This window comes from Orbicella franksi, chromosome 11 (assembly GCF_964199315.1).
Source record: "Orbicella franksi chromosome 11, jaOrbFran1.1, whole genome shotgun sequence".
Classification (NCBI taxonomy): Eukaryota; Metazoa; Cnidaria; class Anthozoa; order Scleractinia; family Merulinidae; genus Orbicella; species Orbicella franksi.
In genome coordinates, this window is record NC_138155.1 from 5,765,001 (window position 1) to 5,792,911 (window position 27,911).

At 39.5% G+C, this 27,911-nt stretch overlaps 1 protein-coding gene across 1 annotated transcript in view; it reads left to right on the plus strand.

Annotated features, from left to right (window-relative positions):
- LOC145502325 (uncharacterized) overlaps positions 1–27,911 on the plus strand; it is a 119,818-nt gene that overhangs the window by 55,056 nt on the left and 36,851 nt on the right. Inside the window, 12 exon segments of the mRNA XM_081481588.1 lie at positions 4,859–5,263; positions 8,239–8,643; positions 10,956–11,360; positions 13,630–14,055; positions 16,446–16,826; positions 17,900–18,085; positions 18,863–19,057; positions 19,565–19,750; positions 19,939–20,124; positions 20,484–20,669; positions 22,214–22,396; positions 23,220–23,402. Of these exon segments, the coding sequence (XP_081337714.1) occupies positions 4,859–5,263; positions 8,239–8,643; positions 10,956–11,360; positions 13,630–14,055; positions 16,446–16,826; positions 17,900–18,085; positions 18,863–19,057; positions 19,565–19,750; positions 19,939–20,124; positions 20,484–20,669; positions 22,214–22,396; positions 23,220–23,402 (3,327 nt within the window).

Here is a 27,911-nt window from a genome sequence, read left to right on the forward strand (position 1 = left end):
AGAAACATCTGTATTGGTTTTTCAACGCTTTCCTTTCATATTGAGTGATTAATTGCAAAACTGAGTGAGGTTACCACAACTTTCTGGAAATCTGTTTCAAAACTTAGGTTAAACTGCAATTCAGTCCAATGATCCGCGATGGGGCCTTGTCTCGCAATAAATTCTGAGCTTCATTTTCATATTGTTCGTGATACTCTTTCTTTCTCATAACCGGTGTCTGATTTCGAAAGTTTAATCATTTTTCTTCAATATTTTTCTCATAATAAACCTGTAAGTTTACCGTAGTGCTTGTTTAGTTTCCGCAACGATGGCGAAAACATGACCTTAAGACTCAGTCGAAAGAACCATCAATTTTTATCATCAATTATTATTATTATTATTATTATTATTATTATTATTATTATTATTATGACTCGCATATTTACAATTTTCACAGAAATGGATATGCAGATTAAGTTAAAAATGCTTGATAATAGCAACAGCGCGAACCCACAGGTAGCCTGGGCTAATCTAGGCGGGCCACATCTATATTTATATTAAAATAAATAAATAAATAAATAAAAAATAAGATTAGATGAGAACACAAAGAAAAAACAACTTTGATTACATTGCAAATGAATACATCAAGGTTGTCAAATCTTAAACTACGGAGAAATATATAATGACATGGATGATAATGTACACAACTAAAACAGTAGTGAAAATAACGCCCGAAAAAAATTCATGTACACATTTGCTTTTGTCGTGTAGATAGACCATCCATGCCTTTATATTTAATTACGTTGCCGTTCATGGGCTATAACACACGACATTTAGGCGCATAATTAATTGAATTTGCTAATACGCACGATGCATTTAAGATAGTAAAACCCCTCAAGGCCAGCACAAACGCATGCAACATATCAACACAACATACTGTCGTCGCCCTGTCGGTCCCTGTTGCACCAACGAAGATTTTGCTTAATATGACAATTAAAGAGGGCAAACAGGCATGTAAAAGATGTGCACAACAATGTCTGCCCTATGTTTCCTGCGTTTATCTGAGCTTTAGCGGCAATTGAGAAGTCCACAACAGCAATTTAATAAACGCTGGTAGAAATTTCTTCGAGAAAAAAAAAAAGAACATTCTATTTAAATCTACCGTAAAGTGCCGAACGTAACGACCCTCGTAAAAGTTGGCGTGTTAAAGATTCCCGATATTTTAACGTAGCGTAGTGCTGCCCCACAGTTTCTCCTCTATTGGTAAGACGCAGTGCAACTCACCCCCGTTAAAGTTACCTTTCGTTTATAGAAAAGACAATTTCTGATTTACCTTGTGCTTCTATTTCAAACGACAAGTTCTCGTGCAAGACCTTTCAAATGAGTTTGATTTGCATGAAAATGAACCTGTAAGCTAAACACATTTTCATATGAATGGTTTCGCACGAAGATTTGTCTTGACACAGAGGCACAAGGCAACTCGTGAATGGCTTATTGTGAGTGTTTTAGGGGCGGGGGAAGGGGGAAGAGGGTGAGAAGTTGTGAAACCGGGATTGAGAGCAGAGGAGAATTTGTGCTGTGGTGCATATTCTAGATTTTGAGGCAGTAGGCTTGACAAAAGTGGATATATTTTTTTTATACACTGTCGATCAACCAATCAGATCTAAGCTGTTTTGTCTCAAGGGTTAGTTACATATTATTTGCCCTATTGTTATGTTGACAAACAGTATTGATGACAAGATATCTACAAGCAGAAAAGACTTCGTTGAAAAGGGAAACCCTAGCAAAGATCCAAACAATGCAAACAATGTAAACAATGTAGAATATGTCACTCCCATCCAGATAATACAAACAGGAAATAGAATTCGTGATCATCTTTATTGAAAAGCACAGCGCCACTTTCCTTACAACTACCACTGCTTTTTCACGAAAAGTTCTTGTACAAGACAATGGTGTGTTCAAATAACTCAGTTCTTCAAGGCAAACAAGAAAGCATTTTAGAGATTCCAGGTGTATATTGGTCACGCTTTGCTTCGCACGAACAACAAGTTGTCAGTCAAGCGGTGACCAGTTTGTCTGAGTCGAGCGGTCGGTGGTGTTTTTAGCACAAGCGTTGTGCTTTATTCAAGATACTATTGAATGGTTAGGATAAGGAAAGAAATGAAAGCCTTCATTGTACTATGCTTCTCGCTTTGCCTTGTGGGAAGTAGTAAAGGTGTCATACTTTTTTCGCATGGTTGAAGTGCCTTGTTATGCAATCTCGAGATGTTCCAAAGATTGAATCCCTTTCCTTCTGAACTCTGTTCAGACACAGAGTAAGGTTTGGAGGAAGGTGTGATTGAAATTCATCCATCCTTATTTTGTAATGTTAAATGTGTTAAACGATGACAAACCTAAATTACTATTTGTCCTACGTTATGCTACGCAAGAGTGAGTGAGCCTGTCAGCATACTGTTCAACGTGTGTCTCAAGAAACATCTGCTTTGGTTTTTCAATACTTCTCTTTCATGTGGTGTAATTTTAATGCAAAACTGAACTAGTTTTCCACAACTTTCTGCAAACCTGTTTCAAAGCTTAGGTTAAACTGTAATTCAGTCCAGTGATACGCGATGGGACCTTGTCTCGTAATAAATTCTGAGGTTTATTTTCATATTGTTCGTGATACTTTTGCTTTCTCATAACCAGTGTCTGATTTCAAAAGTTTAATCATTTTTCTTGAATATTTTCTCCATAATAAACGTATAAGTTTACCGTACGTGCGTGTTTAGTTTCCGCAACGATAGCGAGAACGTGACCTTAAGACTCGGTCGAAAGAACACAAAGCAAAAACAACTTTGATTACATTGTAAATGAATATATCAAGGTTGTTAAATCTTAAACTGCGGAGAAAGATATAATGACATAAATGATAATGTACACAACTAAAACAGTAGTGAAAATAACGCCCGACAAAAACTCATGTACTCTATTGCTTTAGCCGTGAAGATAGATCATTCATGCCTTTATATTTAATTACGTTGCCGTTCATGGGCTATAACACACGACATCTGGGTGCATAATTAATTGAATTTGCTAATAACTGAGCATGGTACATTTCAGAGACTAAAACCCTCAAGGCCATATGGCAAACGCACTCAACATATCAATGCGACATACCTTTGCCACCCTGTTGCACCATCCAACATCTTGGAACACATTCCAACTTGGGCAAGCATTTTCAAGACGTACGCAACAACTGCATTAAGTTGCCTGCGTTTGTCTGCGCCTTAGTGGCCATTGTGACGTCCACAATGGCAGTTTAATAAACGCTGGTAAAAATATCTTAGATAAAAACGGAACATTCTATTGACAAGCTATCGTAAAGTGTAGAACTTAACGATCCTGGTTATAGCTTTGGGTTTTACCTCTTGCAGGCCCTTTCCAGCTTCCATGCTTTCGCGGGCAAACGATTAATATTCTGCATTTTAATAAAGTCGAAGCTCTCGCAAACGACCTCCTCGGAAATTCAAGATAGTGGTCGTAATTAACAATTAGACCCGTAGCCCTTGCGGGCGAAGGGTCTAATTGTTTTAGTATCACCCAACTAATCGGACAGAAAAGGTAATAATAAAGTTAGCAAATGCAAGTTGAAGAAATATTTATTTGGGAATAAAACGAAAGAAAACGTCACGCTCGATGGCGCCAATTTCGCCACTCGATGACTATTACTAATAGTCCCCTAGTAGCGTAGCCAATCAAAATGCAGGATTTGCATCAGTCCACTAGTTGGGTGATACTAACTATAGTTAGTCGCTTACAAGAATGAACTCTCGAAAGCAACTGCACGGTAAAACAACAGTGGGTGGTGGCCTACTAGAGCTTCAGAAACTCATTAATGATTCATACAATAAAAATAATAATAATGTTTAATGAGTGTCTTTCTATATGATATAGACACGACTTAACTTTACGTTCAATTATTACCTCGTCGAGAACCATTAGAGCAGTGTGTGCAGTTTTATTAAAATGTTGGCAAAATTTATTTAATTTTGCTTTAATCTACGTAATGTTCTTCTTTCAAATCGAGCCGACGTCAGTAACTTGATTGCTATATTATGATCTTGTTATATGTTCAGGATAATCATTCCTGTTTTAGTTTACAAAAGCTTTTGCAACTCCGTATATATTTATGGTTATGCAAATAAACCTAGCTGTTGTTGATTTATATGTAAAAGAAACTGGATGGCCGCTTACAAGAGTTTAAAAACAAAGGAAAAGTCTGGTTGGGTATTTCCAAAAGTGGTCGCAGTCGCTTACGAGAGCTTTTCATTACAAAGTGTAAGTTACAAGTCAAGCGGGGTTTCACAAAGGTGGTCGTAGTTAATAAGTACTTAATGACTGGCCCCAAGGCAAACAGTGAGTTTTGTTTCCCCGAGACCCTCAATGTTCCCCTGGGCGAAGCCGAGGGGAACATTGAGATCGAGGGGAAACAAAACTCACTGTTTCCCGCGGGACCAGTCATTGACTGTTTTGTTATACCTCCCAACGCAATAGTAAAACGCGATATTATACAACCCAATTGAAACGCGCTTTGTCAAATTCGATATTGTAACACTTCCTCATAATGTGTCACTTAAATCAAGAGCGTTAATCCCTACTCCAGGCATAATCCGGGACTTTCATGCAAGGCTGGCTCCGTAAACTGGGTGTAAAAATTACACAGTTCTGAGTGAGGCAGACCGTGCTCAAGAAAACGTATTGAACAATGTCAGCAATCCAAGATGAGCGCTTTTGTCATTTTCACTCATCACTCATTTTGTTCTAGTTATTTGTCACTAATGTTCGTTAAGAAATGCAGTTTTGCCGTTACTGTAGTCAACTGATGTGTCCTTACTTACAGGGGATGGGTGTAACAATTACACAGTCCTGAGTGAAGCAGACCGCGCTCAAGGACAAATAGTGATCAACGCCAGCAGTTATAGATGCGATAGGGATGACCTGGTACCAGGTTGGTATCGTTTCCAAGGAGCTGCCGGAAATCAGATGGCGGACAAATGTGTTCCCACGAATTACTGCGGTACTCAGCATCCAGGATGGCTCAATGGCACACATCCGACAGTTGCTGAAGGTGTGGTCACTCGTAAAGTCTGTTATCATTACTGGGATTATTACTGGGACGGGTTAAGAAACTGCTGTTACTGGAGTAACAACATAAGAGTCAGGAACTGTGGAGCTTTCTTCGTGTATGAGTTACAAAAGCCGCCTGGTTGCAATCTTCGTTATTGTGGCAACGCCAGTAGCGCAGGTAATTTGCCTTGTTTGCTTTTTTGAGTGTGTCTGTCAAAAATCAATCATCAAGCAATCATCATCATCAATCATCAAACAAACTTAAAAAAAATTCTCCAGAGGTAGTTCAGTGTCATCTTAACTTTTCGGGTGTAAGGGCTGGTTCACACTTTGACATAAGCATAAGCATAAGCATAAAAATAAGCGTAAGAAAAATATGTGTGAACCGAGGTTACATAAGCATAAGCATAAGCATAAGCACAAGGAATGGAACTTTTTCCATTTTCTTATGCTTATGCTTATGCTTATGTTGTAAATACTTGAGTGTGAACCGGGCATACATAAGCATAAGCGTAAGCATAAAGAGTTTTCTTGTCGACCAGCGGAAAACACAAAAATAAAACCCAAGCCCGCTCTGTCAGAATCTGTCAGCTGAAAACCTGGCGACGCAGGTGAACGAAAAGTTGGCGGAATCCGTCCGCAATTATCCTTGTTTGTACGGCAAAAAAATCAGCAGACTTTAAACTGAAAAACAAGAAAAGGTTGGCTTGGAGTGATGTAGCAAAGAAGGTTGGGTTAGAGAATGGTAAGTGATACACGTTCGAATGATAATAGAGAGGTTAGTTCCATTGTTTTGACAGGTGCATAAGCAACCTTCTTCGATTTCTACGGCTTAACAGTAGCTTCGTTATCCGCCATCTTTGATTCCTGAGAGGTGAACTGCGCCTGCGCAATAGCCATCCTTATGCTTATGTTTATGTAAGCCCGGTTCACACATTTTTTTCTTATGCTTATGTTTATGCTTATGCTTATGTCAAAGTGTGAACCAGCCCTGAGGTGGCTGTGAACGCCTGTGGATGACAATAAAGTTGTATCTTATTAATCTGATCACAACTCGTATTGGTATTACGTAACATGTGTGTCTAGAGAAACTTCCATGTTACGCAATTCTTAGCGTATTTGTAGAAATATCAGAATCATTTCTATCCTCTAGTTCTTTATCATTAACAACCAACATATATCTTCCGTCATTATTACGACGAAAAAAGGTATTTTCCCTTTTTATTCACTCTCTCAACCTCAGCAGCGGTTTCCGTAACAATTTGGCACAAAACTTAGCTTTCTTGTAAGAAAGCGAAAATCGTTTCTGTTCCAGGCTCTCAATTGTCGTTGCATTGAGACAATAATGGCCAAATGCAAATTAATAAACTCCGACACCAAAAAACACTCTAGAATAACTAGCTGGGTTAAATTCAAATCCCTAGAGCTTAGCGTGTTTGCTTTAGAGATTCCGGAAAGTCTCCCTGCAAACATGGTGGCCCATCAGGCCGACGTTCATCTCTGGTTTCTCAGACTACAATTCTTTATATATCGTTTTTTTTTTTTAATAAGAATACTTGTGGGCAGCACGCAGCAAAAACCAACGATTTTCTAAAACTGAGTTTATTAATCGACCGGTTTCGTCTGCTGTTGAGATTTCGTCAGGATCAAACTACAACTGAGATACAAAGATGGAACTTATTTTATACTAAATATTGGTGTTACAAAGTACGCTCCTACATGTTCTCCGTGTTTCTCTCGAGTTATACAAACACTCGTGAAAGTTTGGGAGAACCCCAAAAAGCTGTGGAAACACTGCGGCTCGTGTTCCCACAACATTTCTCGTTCTGCACTTTCTCCCCGAAACCTCTACTCGTATTTCTATTACTCGATAGAAACACGGTACATGTTTTCCATTTCTTAAATCGATGAATGCTTACAACTACCTTAAGTTTAGCCTGTTACCTAATACTGTTGACTAGTTTTCACCGGAAAAAGAGAAATTTTGATATGGCTATTCCACGAATGGACAATTTTATTCGTAGTTCCACTAACCTAACCAACCACTGATGGTATGACTGATGGTATTGATCAACACGCCAACTGAATAGCCAATAAACATTAATTCCAGTACACACTACTCGCGAGAGTACGCACGGTACGGTACGAAGCACGTCTCATCACAATATACCCGAAGCTCTGAAAATGTAGAGTAATGAGCCTCTCTATTTCTCAACACACGCGAAAGAAAAACTGCGAGAGAAGCCAGCGCGAGGCAATCATTTCATTCAATACTTATTACATAGTTACTCAATTAAAACACCTCATTGTAAACATTGATTGTGGACAATAAATAAATAATCAAAAAAAATTCTAGTGATACTAGGCTGGGGCTTTGCCTCATAATAAATTCTGAGGTTCATTTTTTTTTTTTACGTCGGTTACAGTTCACGTGACCGTGATGCACGCGTATTATTATTATTCTTTGTAGAGAAGTGAGAATTTAGTGGCTAAACAAGAAGGCTAAGTTAAAAAGGATACGATTTTTTTTTACGTACAGTAAACTTAGAAAATTTGCTTCTTGCAAAATAATGCGCATCATTTTCACTTTGGGGAAACATGCTAATGAGAAAAGTGAAATATCAATCTAATATTTTATACTCTTTTCAAGAAATTTATTTGACATGCTCAATGAACGAAATTTAATTTTACTGGAGTTCAATGCCTGCGAGATTTCTTTCCATCAAGTTAGGATTCAAGCCAAGAGTGGATCGTTTTGTACAGAGGCTCGATCCTATACGGGCGAGACATTTATAAGTAAACTTACTTTTTTGGGAGAGAAGGCAAATTCAAATTATTTTAAAGCATTATAACGCATTATGTTCAAATTCATGGTGTGTCACTTAATTCCAAGAGCGTCAATCCCTGCTCCGGGCATAGTCCGGGACATTGATGCAAGGCTGGCTCTGTAAACTGGGTGTAAAAACCACACAGTTCTGTGTGAAGCAGACAGTGTTAAAAACAAAGGTACTGAACAATGTCAACAATCCAAGATGATCGCTTTTGTCATTTTCACTCATGACTCATTTTGTTTTAGTTATTGGTCACTACAGTTCAGTTAAGAAATGCAGTTTTGTCGTTTACTGTAGTCAACTGATGTGTCCTTATTTACAGTAGATGGATGTAAAAATTACACAATCCTGAGTGAAGCAGACCGCGCTCAAGGACAAATAGTGATCAACACCAGCAGTTATAGATGCGATAGGGATGACCTGGTACCAGGTTGGTATCGTTTCCAGGGAGCTGCTGGAGATCAGATGGCGGACAAATGTGTTCCCACGAATTACTGCGGTACTCAACATCCAGGTTGGCTTAATGACACACACCCGACAGTCGCTGAAGGTGTGGTCACTCGTAAAGTCTGTTATGATTACTGGAAGTCTCAGTGGTACGGGTCAACCAACTGCTGTTACTTGAGTAGCAATATAAGAGTCAGGAACTGTGGAGCTTTCTTCGTGTATGAGTTACAAAAGCCGCCTTATTGCGATTTTCGTTACTGTGGTAACGCCAGTAGCGCAGGTAACTTGCCTTGTTTGCTTTTTTGAGTGTCTGTCAACAATCAATCATGAAGCAATCATCATCGTCAATCATCAAACAAAGTTTAAAAACATTCTACAGAGGTAGTTCAGTGCCATCTTAACTTTTCGAGTGTAAGGTGGCTGTGAACGCCTGCGGATGACAATAAAGCTGTATCTTATTAATCTGATCACAACTCGTATTGGTATTACGTAACATGTGTGTCTAGAGAAACTTCCATGTTACGCAATTCTTAGCGTATTTGTAGAAATATCAGAATCATTTCTATCCTCTAGTTCTTTATCATTAACAACCAACATATATCTGCCTTCATTATTACTACGAAAAAAGGTGCTTTTCCCTTTTTATTGACTCTCTTAACCCCAGCAGCGGTTTCCGTAACAATTTGGCACAAAACTTAGCTTTATTGTAAGAAAGCGAAAATCGTTTCTATTCCAGGCTTTCAATTGTCGTTGTATTGAGACAATAATGATCAAATGCAAATTAATAAACTCCGACACAGAAAAACACACTAGAATAACTAGCTGGTTAAATACAAATCCCTAAAGTTTAGCGTATTTCCTTTAGAGATTCGAAAAAGTCTGCGTGAAAACATGGTGGCCCATCGGGCCGACGTTCATCTCCGGTTTGTCAGACTACAATTATTTACAGATCTTTTTTTTTAAATAAGAATACTTGTGGGCGACACGCAGCAACAACTAATGATTTTCTAAAACTGAGTTTATTAACCGCCCGGTTTCGTCTGCTGTTGAGATTTCGTCAAGATCAAACTACAACTGAGATACAAAAATGAAACTTATTTTATACTAAATATTGGTAGTACAAAGTACGCTCCTACATGTTCTTCGTGTTTCTATCGAATTATAGAAACACTCGTGAAAGTTTGGGAGAACTCGAAAAAGCTGTGGAAACACTGCGGCTCGTGTTCCCACAACATTTCTCGTTCTGCACTTTTTCTCCGAAACCTCCACTCGTGTTTCTATTACTCGATAGAAACACGGCACATGTTTTCCATTTCTTAAATCGATGAATGCTTACAACTACCTTAAGTTTAGCCGGTTACCTAATACTGTCGACTAGTTTTCACCGGAAAAAGAGAAATTTTGATTTGGCTATTCGATGAACGGACAATTTGACTGGCAGTTCCACTAACCTAACCAACCACGGTTGCCTCTACCGGTCGCTTGAAAAAAATTATGACTGATGGTATTGATCAACACGCCAACTAATAGCCAATAAACATTAATTCCAGTACACACTACTCGCGAGAGTACGCACGGAACGGTACGAAACACTTCTCATCACAATATAGCCGAAGCTCAGAAAATGTAAAGCGTACAGAACCTCTCTATTTCTCGACACACGCGAAACAAAAACTGCGAGCGAAGCCAGCGTGCGGCAATCATTTCATTCAATACTTATTACATAGTTACTCAATTAAAACACCTCATTGTAAACATTGATTGTGGAGAATAAATAAATAATCAAAACAAAAATTCTAGTGATACCAGGATGAGGCTTTGCCTCGTAATAAATTTTGAGATTCATTTTTTTTGACGTCGGTTACCGTTCACGTGACCGTGATGCACGCATATTATTATTCTTCTTTGTAGAGAAGTGAGAATTTAGTGGCTAAACAATAAGTCTAAGTTAAAAAGGACACATTTATTTTTACGTACAGTAAACTTAGAAAATTTGCTTTATGCCAAATAATGCGCATCATTTTCACTTTGGGGGAACATGCTAATCAGAAGAGTGAAATATCAATCTAATATTTTATACTCTTTTCAAGAAATTTATTTGACATGCTCAGCGAAGAAATTTAAATTTACTGGAGTTCAATGCCTGCGAGATTTCTTTCCATCAAGTTAGGATTCAAGCCAAGAGTGGATCGTTTTGTAAAGAGGCTCGATCCTACACGGGCGAGACATTTATAAGTACACCTACTTATTTGGGAGGGAGGGCAAATTCAAATTATTTTAAAGCATTATAACGCATTATGTTCAAATTCATGGTGTGTCACTTAATTCCAAGAGCGTCAATCCCGTCTCCGGGCATAGTCCGAGACTTTGATTCAAGGCTGGCTCTGTAAACTGGGTGTAAAAACCACACAGTTCTGTGTGAAGCAGACAGTGTTAAAAACAAAGGTACTGAACAATGTCAACAATCCAAGATGATCGCTTTTGTCATTTTCACTCATGACTCATTTTGTTTTAGTTATTGGTCACTACAGTTCAGTTAAGAAATGCAGTTTTGTCGTTTACTGTAGTCAACTGATGTGTCCTTATTTACAGTAGATGGATGTAAAAATTACACAATCCTGAGTGAAGCAGACCGCGCTCAAGGACAAATAGTGATCAACACCAGCAGTTATAGATGCGATAGGGATGACCTGGTACCAGGTTGGTATCGTTTCCAGGGAGCTGCTGGAGATCAGATGGCGGACAAATGTGTTCCCACGAATTACTGCGGTACTCAACATCCAGGTTGGCTAAATGACACACACCCGACAGTCGCTGAAGGTGTGGTCACTCGTAAAGTCTGTTATGATTACTGGCATTATTACTGGTACAGGTCAACCAACTGCTGTTACTTGAGTAGCAATATAAGAGTCAGGAACTGTGGAGCTTTCTTCGTGTATGAGTTACAAAAGCCGCCTTATTGCCATCTTCGTTACTGTGGTAACGCTAGTGGTGCAGGTAATTTGCCTTGTTTGTCTTTTTGAGTGTGTCTGTCAACAATCAGTCATGAAGCAATCATCATCATCGATAATCAAACAAAGTTTAAAAACATTCTATAGAGATAGTTAAGTGCCAGCTTAACTCTTCGAGTGTAAGGTGACTCTGAATGCCTGCGGATGACAATAAAGCTGTACCTTATTAATCTGATCACAACTCGCATTGGTATTACGTAACATGTGTGTCTAGAGAAACTTCCATATTACGCAATTCTTAGCGTATTTGTAGAAATATCAGAATCATTTCTATCCTCTAGTTCTTTATCATTAACAACTAACATATATCTGCCTTCATTATTACTACGAAAACAGGTAATTTTCCCTTTTTATTCACTCTCTCAACCCCAGCAGCGGTTTCCGTAACAATTTGGCGCAAAACGTAGCTTTCTTGTAAGAAAGCGAAAAGCGTTTCTGTTCCAGGCTCTCAATTGTCGTTGCATTGAGACAATAATGACCAAATGCAAATTTATAAACTCCGACACCGAAAAACACACTAGAATAACTAGCTGGGTTAAATTCAAATCCCTAGAGCTTAGCGTGTTTGCTTTAGAGATTCGGGAAAGTCTGCGTGCAAACATGGTGGCCCATCAGGCCGACGTTCATCTCCGGTTTATTCGAGTACAATTATTTATAGATCTTTTTTTTTTTTAAATAAGAATACTTGTGGGCAACACGCAGCAACAACTAATGATTTTCTAAAACTGAGTTTATCAATCGACCAGTTTCGTCTGCTGTTGAGATTTCGTCAGGATCAAACTACAACTGAGATACAAAAATGAAACTTATTTTATGCTAAATATTGGTAGTACAAAGTACGCTCTTACGTGTTCTCCGTGTTTCTATCGAGTTATAGAAACACTCGTGAAAGTTTGGGAGAACTCGAAAAAGCTGTGGAAACACTGCGGCTCGTGTTCCCACAACATTTCTCGTTCTACATTTTTTTCTCCCAAATTTCCACTCGTGTTTCTATTACTCGATAGAAACACGGCACATATTTTCCATTTCTTAAATCGATGAATGTTTGCAACTACCTTAAGTTTAGCCGGTTACCTAAAACTGTCGACTAGTTTCCACCCGAAAAAGAGAAATTTTGATTTGGCTATTCCATGAATGGAAAATTTTATTCGCCGTTCCACTAACCTAAGCAGCCACGGTTGCCTCTACCTGTCGCTTGAAAAAATTTATACCTGATGGTATTGATTAACACGCCAACTGAATAGCCAATAAACATTAATTCCAGTACACACTACTCGCGAGAGTACGCACGGTTCGATACGAAGCACGTCTCATCACAATATACCCGAAGCTCTGAAAATGTAGAGTAATGAGCTTCTCTATTTCTGAACACACGCGAAAGAAAACCTGCGAGAGAAGCCAGCGCGAGGCAATCATTGTACACGTTGATTGTGGAGAATAAATAAATAATAATACAAAACAATTCTAGTGATACTAGGATGGGGCTTTGCCTCATAATAAATTCTGAGATTCATTTTGACGTTGCTTACTGTTCACGTGACCGTGATGCACGCGTATCATTATTCTTCTTTGTAGAGAAATGAGAATTTAGTGGCTAAACAAGAAGTCTAAGTTAAAAAGGATACAATTTTTTTTGGTTTAACGTACAGTGAACCTAGAAAATTTGTTTCATGCAAAATAATGCGCATCATTTTCATTTTGGGGAAACATGCTCATGAAAGGAGTGAAATATCTATCTATTATTTTATACTCTTTTTAATAAATTTATTTGGCATGCTCAACGAACGAAATTTAATTTTACTGGAGTTAATTGCCTGCGAGATTTCTTTCGATCAAGTTAGGATTCAAGCCAAGAGTGGATCGTTTTGTAGAGAGGCTCAATCCTATACGGGCGAGACATTTATAAGTACACTTACTTATTTGGGGAGGGAGGCAAATTCAAATTATTTTAAAGCATTAAAACGCACCTTGTTAAATTCGATATTGTAACACTTTCTAGTAGTGTTTCACTTAATTCCAAGAGCGTCAATCCCTGCTCCGGGCTTAGTCCGAGACTTTGATGCAAGGCATGCTCTGTAACGTGGGTGTAAAAACCACACAGTTCTGAGTGAAGCAGACCGTGTCAGCAATCCAAAATGATCGCCTTTGTCATTTTCACTCATGACTCATTTTGCTTTTGTTATTTGTCGCTACTGTTCAGTTAAGAAATGCAGTTTTGTCGTTACTGTAGTCAACTGATGTGTCCTTACTTACAGTGGATGGGTGTAACAATTACACAGTCCTGAGTGAAAAAGACCGCGGTCAAGGACACATAGTGATCAACGCCAGCAATTATAGATGCGATAGGGATGATCTGGTACCAGGTTGGTATCGTTTCCAAGGAGCTGCAGGAGATCGGATGGCGGACAAATGTGTTCCCAGACGTCACTGCGGTACTCACTATCCTGGTTGGCTTAATGGCTCACACCCGACAGTTGCTGAAGGTGTGGTCACTCGTAGAGTCTGTTATAATTACTGGTATTATTACTGGTATTATTACTGGTACTATTACTGGTATTGGTCAAGCAGCTGCTGTTACCTGAGTAATAATATTAGAGTCAGGAACTGTGGAGCTTTCTTCGTGTATGAGTTACAAAAGCCGCCTGGTTGCGATTCTCGTTTTTGTGGTAACGGCAGCGCAGGTAAGTTGCCTTGTTTCGTTCTTTGAGTGTGTCAGTCAACAATCAGTCATCAAACAATCGTCATCATCAATCATCAAACCAAGTTTAAAACATTTTGTAGAAGTAGTTCAGTGCTACCTTAACTTTTCGAATTTAAGGTGGCTCTGAAGCCCTCCGAATGACAATAAGGCTGTATCTTATCAATCTGAGCATAATTCTTACTGGTGATACGTAAAATATGCGTTTACAGAAGCCTCCATGTTACGCAATTCTTATACCGTATTAATAAAAATATTAGAACCCTTCTTATCCTCTAGTTCTTTATCATTAACATCCAACATTTATATTGGAGAGCAGGAATGGCGCAGTGGTGAGAGCGCTCGCCGGCCCGGGCTCGAATCCAGCCCGGTGTCATATGTGGGCTGAGTTTGTTGTTTGTTCTCGACTTGCTCCGATGGTTTTTCTCCGGGTTCTCCGGTTTTCCTCTTTCCATAAAAACTAACATCTCCAAATTCCAATTCGATCAGGATAGAAAACCAGCAAGGCTGATGTGGCTTCCTCTCCAAATATCTGCTTTAATTATTTCTACGAAATACGGTATTTTTCTCTTGTCATTCTGTCAGTAAAAGGTACCAAATGTACTCTCTCAACCCCAACAGCGGACAACTTACGTACTTTCTATTGTCTCTGTCTATGAGCATTGTCGTTCAGAGCGAGAAAAAAATTAGGGAGCTTAAGCAATGACGAAGGCGACCCGGAGGACAACGCCTATTAAAAAGTGAATCTATATTTTACCCTGGAATTTCGCAATTGTTTAGATCTGTTCAGTGCGCCTATCAATAGCAGAAGTTGCTCAAACTAAATATGTAATGCCAGAGTTCATTGCCATTAATAACACAAAAAATTAGCCGCCGTCTTTGACGTCCTCTTAAATATGCAGAACTTAGACTTTTCACGTTGCTGTTTTGCGGAGGACGACTGAGACGTGCACAGCCATTGTTCTGCTTATTAAGCCTTTTGTTTGATAGTGTTCTCGTTGTCGTTGCCGTAGTGGTTTGCTTAAGGTCACTATAGTCACCAAATGCAAGTAATTAAATTCCAGCCACGTGGGGACGTCGACATCACACCTGTTTGTACTGCAGCAAATAAAAAAAAAGGAGCTTGTCACTGGAATAGGCCCTTTGCACGATCCGGTCACATGGTACGGAATTAATTACGCTAGGACGCAAGTTACACAGTGGGTCCTTCAAAACAAAAGAAAGTCGCGCTGGACTGGTGCGAGTTCCTTTGTTTTGGAAATCCCACTGTGTAACTTGCGTCCCAGCGTAATTAATTCCGTACCATGTGACCGGATCGTGCAAAGGGCCTATTCTTTTTTTTCCTCTTAGACCCAGTTTGTATGGTCTCGGGTACTCGAAACAACCCTCCCCCGATTTACCCTGGCTGAGGTAGCTTTTAGCTCTTTTCTTTTCAAAATTTAACCAAGGGTTTACATTAGGATCGCAAAACCGTCCCAGGGGGCGAGACAACTCGGGGGAGCGAGTTGTCTCGCCTCAGAGGGGAAGTAACCCTGGTAAGCGGGACAACTTTTCTTCAAAGAAATGCCTTTGCTCGCCTAACCGGGACAACTCTTGGCGTGGCGAATGTCACGAAATGCCTAAATTTAGGATTTAAAACAGAAATTCGTATCAAAGAAGTGAAATTTAACTCCGCAAAACCCACCGTGATCGAATGACCGAGGGAAACGCAAAGAAAGAGGGATATTTGCCAACTTCATTGTTCAAGAAGGGTTATGAATAATAATGCAGGGTCAACTTTGACTTGGCCTACAAGGACTATGTTTTCACATATCAACGCTCGATAAAGTTGCCGCAGGGGGAGAGTTGTCTTGGGTACCCGAGAGCACATAAATGGGGCCTTAAAAGGTACCTTAATTAAAAAACACCGGAATGACTAGTCGGTTGAAATTCAAATCGCTAGAGCTTAGCGTGTTTGCTTAAGAAATTGCGAAAGTGTGTGTGCAAACATGGTGGCCCATCAGAACGACGCTCATCTTCGGTTTCTCAGACTACAATTATTTATAGATCTCCACTCCCCATTGGATGGAAAGCTAGTTTACCGCAAGGTACTCCTCCAGCATTTAATCACCATATCCATGCATTAGGACATTTTTTAAAACTCTCCTGCTTGCCAAACATTTATCAATCTTGACCAAGGGATTATCAAGGAAAGAGAGTGAATCCCCCACATAGGTCTTATACCCAAGGTAATCCCTCTTAAGTAGTTTTTAGACATTGTACCCAGTTCTTTATCAATCTTGACTCACTCGGTTTTGTTATTTGTTACTGCTGTTCGGTTAAGAAACGCAGTTTTGTCTTTACTGTAACCAACTGATGTGTCCTTACTCATAGTGGATGGGTGTAACAATTACACAGTCCTGAGTGAAGCAGACCGCGCTCAAGGACACCTAGTGATCAACGCCAGCAATTATAGATGCGATAGGGATGACCTGGTACCAGGTTGGTATCGTTTCCAAGGAGCTGCTGGAGATCAGATGGCGGACACATGTGTTCCCGAACGTCACTGCGGTACTCGCTATCCATATTGGCTTTCTGGTGCACACCCGACAGTCGCTGAAGGTATGGTTACTCGAAGTGTCTGTTTTTCATACTCAAACATCTGCTGTAACGGGTATGAAACTATCAGAATAAAGAACTGTGGTGCTTATTTCGTGTACGAGTTACCGAGGACGTATTACTGCCCAGCTCGGTATTGTGGTAACGGAATCGCAGGTAAGTTTCTCAGGATTTTTTTAATTATTTCAGATAGCAGCCAAAACATCAAGTTACAGTTATGATTTAACGCGTTTTTACTGCTACGAAACAGGTTAAATTGATGCTTGAATTAATGGTATTCTTTTGGAGAAAAGATGACTGCCGAAACTGACCGCTTAACCCATTAGACTCTCGAGCCCAACGGAAGGGGGGTGGAGGGGGGCCTACATATAAATGTGGCAGGGTTACTCTTCGAAAAATTCAAACTATGCCCCTAACTGACAAATACATTAATCCATCTGTAAATAAATTTTCAAGAATATACGCCACACTTATGTAAACCATCAGCAAAGTATATATAGGACGGCATTTCTCAATGTCTTTAAATGCGATCTTGAAAAATACCTTGATGGATATCAACATTAGCTTTCTGCTCTGAACACCGTAAGCGATACAAAAGTTCTTAATGGGCCATTTCCTAGTTTCCTTTTGCCTCCATTTCAAAACGAGTTCTTATGCAAAACCTGTAGGCCACACACATTTGCGCATGAATGGTTTTGCACATAGCCACGTTTTGATACAGAGGTAAAAGGAAACTCGAAAATGACTTATTCAAATCCTAAGTGACACGACATGGATACTAAGCCTTTGGTAACGAAAACAAGTAGTAAGTGAGTAAGTAAGTAAGTAAGTATGTAAGTAGGCAAGCAAGCAAGTAAGTAAGTAAGTAACTTTATTTCAACTCGGGTTGATGAGGCTGATTAGGCCCCTAGCAATACAGTCATGCCGAGAAAAATATATAAAAAAAAGTTTCAAAAAAAAAAAATTGCATGATCAATTAACGACTAACATTCTAACTATATCAATAAATAAACAATAAACAGTCCTAAATCTTAAAATTACAACGAACAGTGTATCATAGAAAACTGTACATCGCAAATTTAGCTCTCTTACAGCATTTATAAATTCCTTGTCTCCTCCAAAAAAGAGCGATTTTTTTCGGACACTTTACCAAATGCATAGTTGCTTTTACTCACGGCAGGGTCAACTGTTCTTTTAAATTATCTTTGTGCTCTTTTTTCGCACTGCAGCGTACACTTGTCACGCGCTTACTGTTCCATCCAATGGAATAAAATTTGGATGCCCAGAGAATGCAACAACGTACAATGATACAGTCTGTCAGTTCTCGTGTAATGATGGCTATATAGGGTCTGGGTCTCAAGCAAGGAGATGTCAACACGATGGAACTTGGAGTGGACAAGACTTCACCTGCCAAAGTATGTAAAACATATTGCAATAAGGATTTAAGTAATGACTACATCTCCTGACTATCGATGATAGAGCCAAAACAGCAGATATCATAAGTTTATGGACCGAATATGAGCGAAAGGCCAGTGACTTGTTCTGGTAAAAAAATCTCGTGCCAAGAAGAGATTACCGCAATTAATACATCATGGCGTAGCTTGTCAGCTTTTTATGTTATATCCATAAAAGAGAGCTTTTGCTGTCTAAAAGTACACTTAACCTCTTCAAGATAGTAACTTGTTGTGGTACCAAAATCTCGAGACAAGAACAGTCTATTGTAAATAATCTAGTGAGTTGCTTGTCAGCTCTTTATGTTTCGTCCAACAACAAGAAAAGTAAAAAGAGATTTCGTTATCTACATAAAAATCCACTTAAACTCTTTATGACCAAGTTTTCAAATAGTTCTTTTCACAGACAATATAGGGAATCCATCATAATCAACTCTTGATTTACCAAGAGTGATTGGTATCCATATTCTCAATATAATAGCGGTGCGCTGTCAAGAACATAGGCGGATGAGAATCAACGTCGTCATCAACTAGGGAGAGCATGTTATATATTGCAGAACGATTTATGAAATAACATTTAAAAGAGTACAGGCGGTTGATATTTGATTCATTGTTAGAAGGAGATTACCAAAACGTATATTATAATGAATAAATATATCAGCATTCTTAAATTTCTATATGTACCAAAATTATTCTTACGAGAAATAAAAGTTTTAAGCTCTTTCCATTTTTCCTTACCAGTTATCAAATGCACGTCTCTGACGGTAAACCCAGGAGGTCCACTGCGCATGAGTAGCTGTGATAATCATTATGAAGCACAATGTAACTTTTCCTGTACAATTGGCTATCGTTTGAATGGCTCGTCAACAGTCACATGTGTTGCTCCTGGCAACCAACATCCTGGAGAGTGGAACAATACAATACCCAGATGTGAAGGTAAACTCGAAAACTAAACAACTTATAGACTTATGCGAATTCTCCCAATACAGTTATAGAGTTAGCACTTAATGACTGGTCCCGAGGGGAACAATGAATTTTGTTTCCCAAGAATCTCAAGTCATCAAGGGATTTGTTATACAGCAAAGCAAATAGGTCAAACTGGTGGAAAACAAATAATCACTTCATTGACAAATGACGTGCTACAGCGGTCAACATTCGCGGGTCACAGTGAACTGTTTCCCGTTTGACGTCATAGTTTTCGCAATGTTACCCGCTCATGGCACTTTGATGGAAACAGTTTCATTGTTAGATGTCATGTGACCATGAACTAGCTAATGAATGGGCCCGCTGTAGCGGGAAAAATATAACAAATATCTTTACATAAAAGTTGCCACGCGGCTGCATATTTAAAAAGAAGGCCTTATCATTATTGACCCAATGCGAGACTTTTTAAACTTTCGTGTTGTAGTATAACTTGCTTCTTATTATAATTTCATACTGCAGTGAACACGTGTCCAGCGCTGCCTGCACCGTCCAATGGTACAAGACTTGGATGTCCATGGAATGCAACAATGTATTATGATACTGTCTGTCAGTTCTCGTGTAATGATGGCTATATAGGGTCTGGGTCTCAAGTAAGGAGATGTCAACACAATGGAACTTGGAGTGGACAAGACTTCACTTGCCAAAGTACGCATTTCACTGACGATTTTAATTACTACTTAGTAGAGGAATGCCTTATTTCGAGTCTAGTCAAAACGTTGCGAGTTTTTAACATCAGCTTCTCACGTTTTATACACAACTCTCGTGTTATACATAGCATTGCATAATTTTCTTTGCATTTTTTTATTATCAATATATGTTATATCTTTTTCAAGTGGTCACGTGTCCAGCGTTGCCTGCACCGTCCAATGGTACGAGACTTGGATGTCCATGGAATGCAACAATGTATTATGATACTGTCTGTCAGTTCTCGTGTAATGATGGCTATATAGGGTCTGGGTCTCAAGCAAGGAGATGTCAGCACAATGGAACTTGGAGCGGACAAGACTTCACTTGTCAAAGTATGTATTCAATGAAGATTTTAATGAAGTCTGTATACAAGCCAGGTGGCCAATGGGACCGGAGCTAATCCTGGTTGTCGTAGTACGAAGCTACTAAAAATATTTCTACTCTCCCCGGCTGGTATTCTAGTCCATCGCGGGGATACCCCCAGAATTAAGTTCGCCGGTACCCATTTATACACCTGGGTGGAGAGAGGCGCTTTCAGAGTTAAGTGTCTAGCCCAATAACACAACATAATTTCCCCGGCCTGGGCTCGAGCCCGGACCGCTCGATCCAGGGACCAACGTAGTAACCATGAGGCCACCGCGCCTTCCACGAAGATTATAATTACTAAATACTATATCATTTCACATTGCAGTGGTCACGTGCCCAGCGTTGTCTGCACCGTCCAATGGTACAAGACTTGGATGTCGATGGAATGCAACAATGTATTATGATACTGTCTGTCAGTTCTCGTGTAATGATGGCTATGTAGGGTCTGGGTCTCAAGCAAGGAAATGTCAACACAATGGAACTTGGACTGGACAAGACTTCATTTGTCAGAGTATGTTCCTAAAACTCTGCGATAATTGCGCAAATTCTGATTGCTATGATCTTCTGTCCACAAAATAAGTGCCACCCTTAGGGTTTAATTGTTTCTTGAGGATTACTTAATTGTTTAAAACATCAGTCAGTCTATATTTCTTTGACTCTGACTAAATAGCTTCGATAGTCGAAAGTGCATGCCTTGTTCCATCAGTTAACAAAGTGCAAAGAAATGGATCTTTTACAAATTCGGTCATACGGTATAAAAGCTAGCATTTTTTATGACAAGCTACATTCAATTTTCACTCTCATTCTCCATCCCGCCTAAGCCACGTTTTGACATTCAGAATACACCATTTTCGTATTTTCGGTACTGGACTGGAGCTACCTAGCAACTGAGACTAATGCTGGGAGTCTTTTCAAATGCAAATGACATTCATCTCTTTTTAATGATGTTCCCCCCGCATGAGCCTCCATTGCAAGCTAGTTCCAGTCTAATATCGAGAATACGAAAATGACCTATTGCGGATTCTCTACCACGTGACCATTTGTTGCAAAAGGCCCATTGGCTCTTTTTAATTATTGTCTTGTTTTCTTAAGTCGTCACTTGCCCTTCACTGCTTTCACCCCTCAATAGCGTGCGATATGGTTGCACTGGGAATTCATCAGAGTATCCAAACGACACTATCTGTAGATTCTCGTGCATTGACGGCTATAAAGCTAACGAACGAAGATGCCAGCAGAATGGACTTTGGAGTGGAGGAGAGTTTTCTTGCCAAAATACGTGCAAGGGAGGATGAAATAACTAACAAATAGACTACTACCCCAAGTTTTCTAATTGCGATGCTCAAAGAGAAGCGGGCGGGTGCACTATTACTCATTTAAAACGAGGACTAATAGTGTAATTGTTTAAGTATAGACTATCACAAGAGAGTAGTTTAAAGCCTGCAATTGAAGACTTTTTAAGCTAAAATTCCAAAGCAATTTTGCAATGCAAAATGCAAAAATGCGCGTAATCAAGATTTATCAGCGAATAAGCAACAATGAGACGACCATTCAGATATGTGTATTTCCATGTGTAGGACGTGGAGAATGTGTAATAGATCGTTGTGGATTTCTTTTTGAGTACGGGCAGGACGAGGTGTGGTTAAACTTGAGGTCTTTATGGGAGTTTTTCCGGGGGCAGGTGGTCTTCTGTTCACGATGTGTTTGATGGGCACCAGTCTTTTCGAAGAAGAGCTAGCTTTATGTCTGATCATCCTGCCAGAATACATTCTTTCTAGGAAGCTCAAAGAGCCTCTGCCTGCATAGCAAAAAAGTAAATAAACTCTGTAGAGATTTTTCAGCAATAGATGCGTTAGATAAACTTACATTAGATTTTTCCGAGCTTCGTCGTAAGTAAAATGTTTATTCATTTTTAATCGACTTTAAGGTCACTACAGATCATCTTGACAGTGGCTGTGTTGCACTTTGTTTCCTGACATTGTTTGGCGGCAACAACACGATGTGACTCGCCAATCATGCAATTAATTAATCATTCATTTACATGTGTTTTCTATTTAGTTGTCACGTGTCCGACGCTATCAACACCAACCAATGGGGAGCTATTGGGATGCAATACAACAGAGATGTTGTACAACACCGTGTGCAGATTTTCTTGTAATGAAGGATCTGAGGCGTCGGGCTCGATGATCAGAAGATGTACAGAAAATGGAACATGGAGTGGAACCAACCCCGTCTGTACAAGTATTTACCGTTTCGTTTGTATTAAAGAATTCGTTTACTTAGAGCGGATTTTACTTGAGTGTCGAAAAGTTCTTGGTTTAGCATTACTACGATCGAGCTTCACGATTGGCTTAAATCAGAAGTGGAAACCAAAACCACTCGTGACTCACCAAAACACTCTTTCCCAGGAATTGCGTCAGATACATGAATTTGTAATTAAGGGTGTTCCATTTGACTTTTCAGCCGGGGGGTGGGGGTAGGTGAACAGGCACGAATATTTTTAAACCCTTTCATGCACTAAGAAATTTTTTTTTCTCGAGACGTGTGTATGCATGATATTCATATCTCCATATAACATACTTTTTTCAACTCACTTGAGGTGCGTGACTCTTTTTTGCAGGGCCGTCTGCATAAATGTTTTTGTACAATTATGCTTGCAACATATTGTTTCTACAAGATCACCCACCTTCCCTCAAAAGTCAAGTGGTCCAACCCTTTTTTTATGTTTTGATCGATTCCTGGACTGTATCCTTTGTGACTGGTTACATTTTGGTTTTACGACACTCAGTTGAAAACCGCTCTGTTTAGTGGAAGATTTAGTTTTCACGGCAATAGCTGTAAATTTCATCAATTTAGATTATTGCGAGATTCGTAAGTAAAATATATTAATTCATATTTAATTCACTTTCATTTTTGTTACCGTCGCTTTCGTGGTTGCGTGAGGCCCAATCACCTTGACGACGGCCACGTTACTCACTTTCTTTTCTGACGTTCTTTCATGACACCAACACGATGTAACTATGCAGAAATTGTTGTGTAAACCATTGATTTACTACCCATTTAGCTGTCACGTGCCCGACCTTATCACCACCGTCTAATGGCGAGCTATTAGGATGCAATACAACAGAGATGTTATACAACACCGTGTGCAGGTTTTCTTGTAAGGAAGGATTTGAAGCGAAAGGTTCAGTGGTTAGAGGATGTACAGAAAATGGAACTTGGAGTGGAACTGACCTCGCCTGCAGAGGTATTCCGCATAGAAGCGGTTTATCAGTAATATCAAGTCATGTGTCTAATGCATTATTAGAGATTTGTGGAATACGAAGCAATCTTCCAGTGCCTGCAAATTTAAAATTACTTTTTGTGTCTACTTTTAGTTTTGTATTGAATAACACTAATGCAGCCTGGTTAACCAATCAGCGCCAAGGTTTTCTTTTCTCCACCAGTCATTAACATGCAATTTTTCTCGAGTCCTAGATCGTAGTGGCTCAATCGTAACAAAGATTGCATTTAACGTATCGTGTTTGACAGCATTCGTTACAGCGGTAATATAATGCAAAGGTTTTTACCGGTTACACGTTCTCCTGAGCTTCCCCAAATCTGATCACTTATTTTTTCTTTGCGGCTGCCTTCGGATTGGTGTAGAAATAACTTCGGTCAGCTGCAACTGTAAACGACAGTCATGAGCAAATCATTCTAGTAAGTACTTTATATTTGTATGCGTTCTATCTCGAACGCCGTTCTGATTGGTTTCACTATGATCTATTCTGTTTTATATAATAACCCAAGTTATTCTCCCATTTTGATTGGTTCTCGCCTATGATCTATTAGAGGACAGACGCACGATTGACGTCATCATTTCAAAGTTTTTCCCTCTGTGTTTTAAAATGGCGGAAAGTTTTAAGAATTTAGATAATATTTTACATGACTGGGCAAAAGATAAGGTACAAGAAAGTCTTGTCCAGGCATTGAACAGGTACCAGAAGCATAGTCTAGCAGGAAGAAGAAAGATAAAGCCGTTTCTGTTTTAGACAATGACTCAGAAAAAATACTCGAGCAGTCTCAGTCGGCAGTCGAGCGAGACTAAACCAAACACAAAATTAGTCTTGGTAAGCCGAGAACCATTGCTTTGTCTCGAATTTAACAAACCCAATAAACAAAATGTTTATGAGATTAATTTATTTAAAACATTGAACTTTTCTCAGTCTCAAAATAATTGTTGACACAGTGATTGTCTGGAATGAAACATCAAAACCACTTCTTAAAATCAGTTAAAATAAACACATAACCTTGCTTTCCGATGCGAATGTTCCAGTCCGTTTCAGGGCACAGCAGCGAGCCAAGTATAGCTCACTACAGCTCACGGCCAACTGTATCGCAGCTAAAAGGTGTCTCCGACACTATTTCAAACTGATTTGAGAATCACCAACAACAGAGGACACAAATTTCCACCATCACTAACGCTCCTTTCATTCAAAACTCGAATCGAATGGCCTCCAGGTTGACCGCAGCCGCAAGTTTTCCGAGCGTAGTTTTCCAACTCCTGCAATATTCGAGACAACATCCAAGCTTTTCGGCTCACAGGGCTGCTCTGATGACAAAAAGTGACTTGAATTATCCAGCATTTTCTTTGAGATTTGTAGATTTCGCAGTTCAATTCTGCTTTCGCTGTAAGTTTTCATTCCACGAGAAGCGACGCCTGAGTCAAGTTTGACAGTGGCGTGATTTTCCCGGACCAATCACAATTCTTTGCTACGCATAGCAACCAATGAGATTGCTTCAATTTGTATAGACAATAGATTACGTCAAATGGCTTTTTTCGTGTTCGCCAAAGTGGGCAAAGGCCGGCTTTCGAGTTATGTTGAAAGATTTTGAAATAATAACAAGCTTTATCGGTAGTAGTTTGTTTCCTTATTATATAAAACAAATAGATTCCATGTTGCCGTGCGTCTGTTCAGTAATAGATCACAGAAGACGTCAAAATGTGGTAAGAACATCAGTGACACACTCGGCTATCGCCTCGTGTGCCACTTTTTTGTTCTTACCACATTTTGACGTCATCTGTGATCTATTACTGAACAGACGCACGGCAACATGGAATCTATTTGTTAAGTTGATAGCGAGTAGCTCAGCAGTGTGCGTTTGTTAACAAAATGGCGGCGCTTGTTTGTTTTTGCGTTTTGAGGTGTTTGTGAAGAGGATTTAGATAAAGTTTTGAACGACTGCTAGATTTATACTAAAATAATAAGCGTGATAGAAATCTAGAGCTCATAACCTAATTATTAAATATATTGGAAGAGAATGGAATATCTGTGCGGTAATTTTTAGGCCTTAATTAAGGCAAGTATTAAACGGAGCCCGGGTAAAAATTATTACACGCTTTTAAATTTGACCTTCTTACACATTTTCATATCAACCTATTAATGCGGCCGTGACTCGACATTCGTTCGACTCCATAATACCGCATTGTTTTAGCCTGTATCTGTCATTGGTCTTTTATTTTTTCTCGTTGTATTAAAAGAAACTGTGCTATTCATTTCACACTTTGATTAGTCGGTAATCTCTTTCGAAATTTGATTACTCTCTACTTGTGAAGTTTCGGTGCCAACCCGTTGCTTAATGCACAAAACAATTCATCTCGTGTTGTTTGGCGATCTTGGATCATTAATCAATGGATGCAACATCGCCAATCAGCCATCTTGTTCGCCTCGATTGCAAGATCGCAAAAGTCGATCTTCAATCGTTGCCTCTGAGGCTACGCGCTTGATCTTGTGCATTCTACAGATGCATGGATCAATCGATAGCAGATCGTATAGAGATATCTTATCGCAGAAAGATCAATATATGATCGTCGCTTTAAATAATATCGTCAATGGATCTCTATTTCGCAGCTAGCGTACTTCGAGATGAGGCCCACTAGCGATACATTCACTGTTGTTGGTTCTTTGTTATACTTGAGACACATTCCGTCTAGACGGACTTGGGCGAGAGTTTTAGCGCGTACAGTCTGGTAATACGTCTCAGTATAAATACAGACACAAGAGCGATTACACGTCAAGACGAGCTATCTGCCTTAGTGCGTCTTGGCCGCGACGGGTCATCCGTCTGGATGTAAAAGACGAGCATCAGACGAATTATGCGTCCGGAGGTTTTAACGTGTCTGCAGCACTGAAGTCAGGCAGAGGACAGATAATTCGGCGTCAGGGCTAACTATTTTCTTTTCTTGTGCAGCTCGAACCGATGCTTAGTTCGTCGTAGACGCATAAAACAGCAGACGCATGATCCATCTGGACGGATTAATGCGTCCCCAGTGTAAAGAATACAAATCACTGAAACTGATAAACTGGTTTCTCCTTTTTATAACTAGCTTTGTTCCAATGTATTGACTCTCTTGCTATTTCCTTGGTTTTGCAGAATGTATATTTCCTTACTCTATAACAACAGGTATCTTCTGTTTATGACAAGCTTTGTGTGGATCGATTGACTCTCGTTATTTTTCTGGTCTTGCAGAGTGCATATTTCCGTACTCTGTAACAATAGGTGTCTTCTGTTTATGACAAGCTTTGTGCCAATGTACTGACTCTTGTCATTTTTCTGATTTTACAGAGTATCAATTTTTCTTCCTCGTAAAGTGTCGCTGGAGTGTCACACTGAGCTGTCGTCATCTTTGATATCAAGAAATGTTCTGTCTGTAAAGATCCCGAATGTTTAGTTGGAGTTTAGAAGATGCATATTCCACATTGAATAAGACATGATCTTCATAGTTAATTAAGTTCTTTATGCTTTGACATTGTTGTTGTTGTTCTTCTTCTTCTCCTTCCTCTTCTTCCTGCTCTTCTTCTTCGTTTTCGTCTTCTTCCATTTTCACGCATTTTCACGCATTTTCACGCATTTTCACGCATTTTCACGCTTGTTTAGCTGTACAGGTACTGATTTTATTCTTAAGTTACTTGCAGGACATACGAAACTTCAGCTGTTTACCGAGCACTAATCTGAATGCATCTTCAGTCAACTTCTTCGGGGAACTTGGGGACGTCATTGGCATCCAGTCCAGTTTGGTTGGAGTCGAAATGGCCGTACTTGGTAACAAGCAAATGTCACGGGACATTTATTAGTAAAACATAGATATCTCTCTGATTAGGAAGAATCTCGATGTTGAGATCGTAAAGCCAATCACACAGCTGTTTGCAACCTGCTGTTAGAACCAAGCCCTCAGAGTTAATGTTGTGAAAATGCGACACTTGAGAATTATTCTTTTAACTATGTAAACTAGGTTGAACTGTTCAAATGCTATTGGCTGCAGACCATATATGACAAATAGCCTTTTAGTACAATCTTGGAGTTCTGCATGTAACTGCATGAGAAAAGGCCACAAATAAAATGACTTGCTCCTTGAGCGAAGTCCTGAACCACTTGATATAAAGATCTTGGTTAGAAGCAGGCCACCTCTCGCTCACCTCTCGCTCAATTCTTTAGCAGGGAAAAATCTCCTACTACACAAGTAAGGGAAGATGCGAACCACAATGCTGTTATCGTAATTGGTACCATGGCAATTCAAGACCAGGATTGAAGTTGATCGAGTGTCCGTCTAATCCTCTGGTGATGACAATAAGGGAGTCTGAGGTTTGACCGGTAACTGAGAATTGGTAACACTCTTAACTGTCAGCTGGGAAATGACTCGATTTCTAGCTGACAGGTCAGATCTAAAATCTGCAAAAATTTACCGATAGCTGAGAAATCACCGAAACTTTAACTG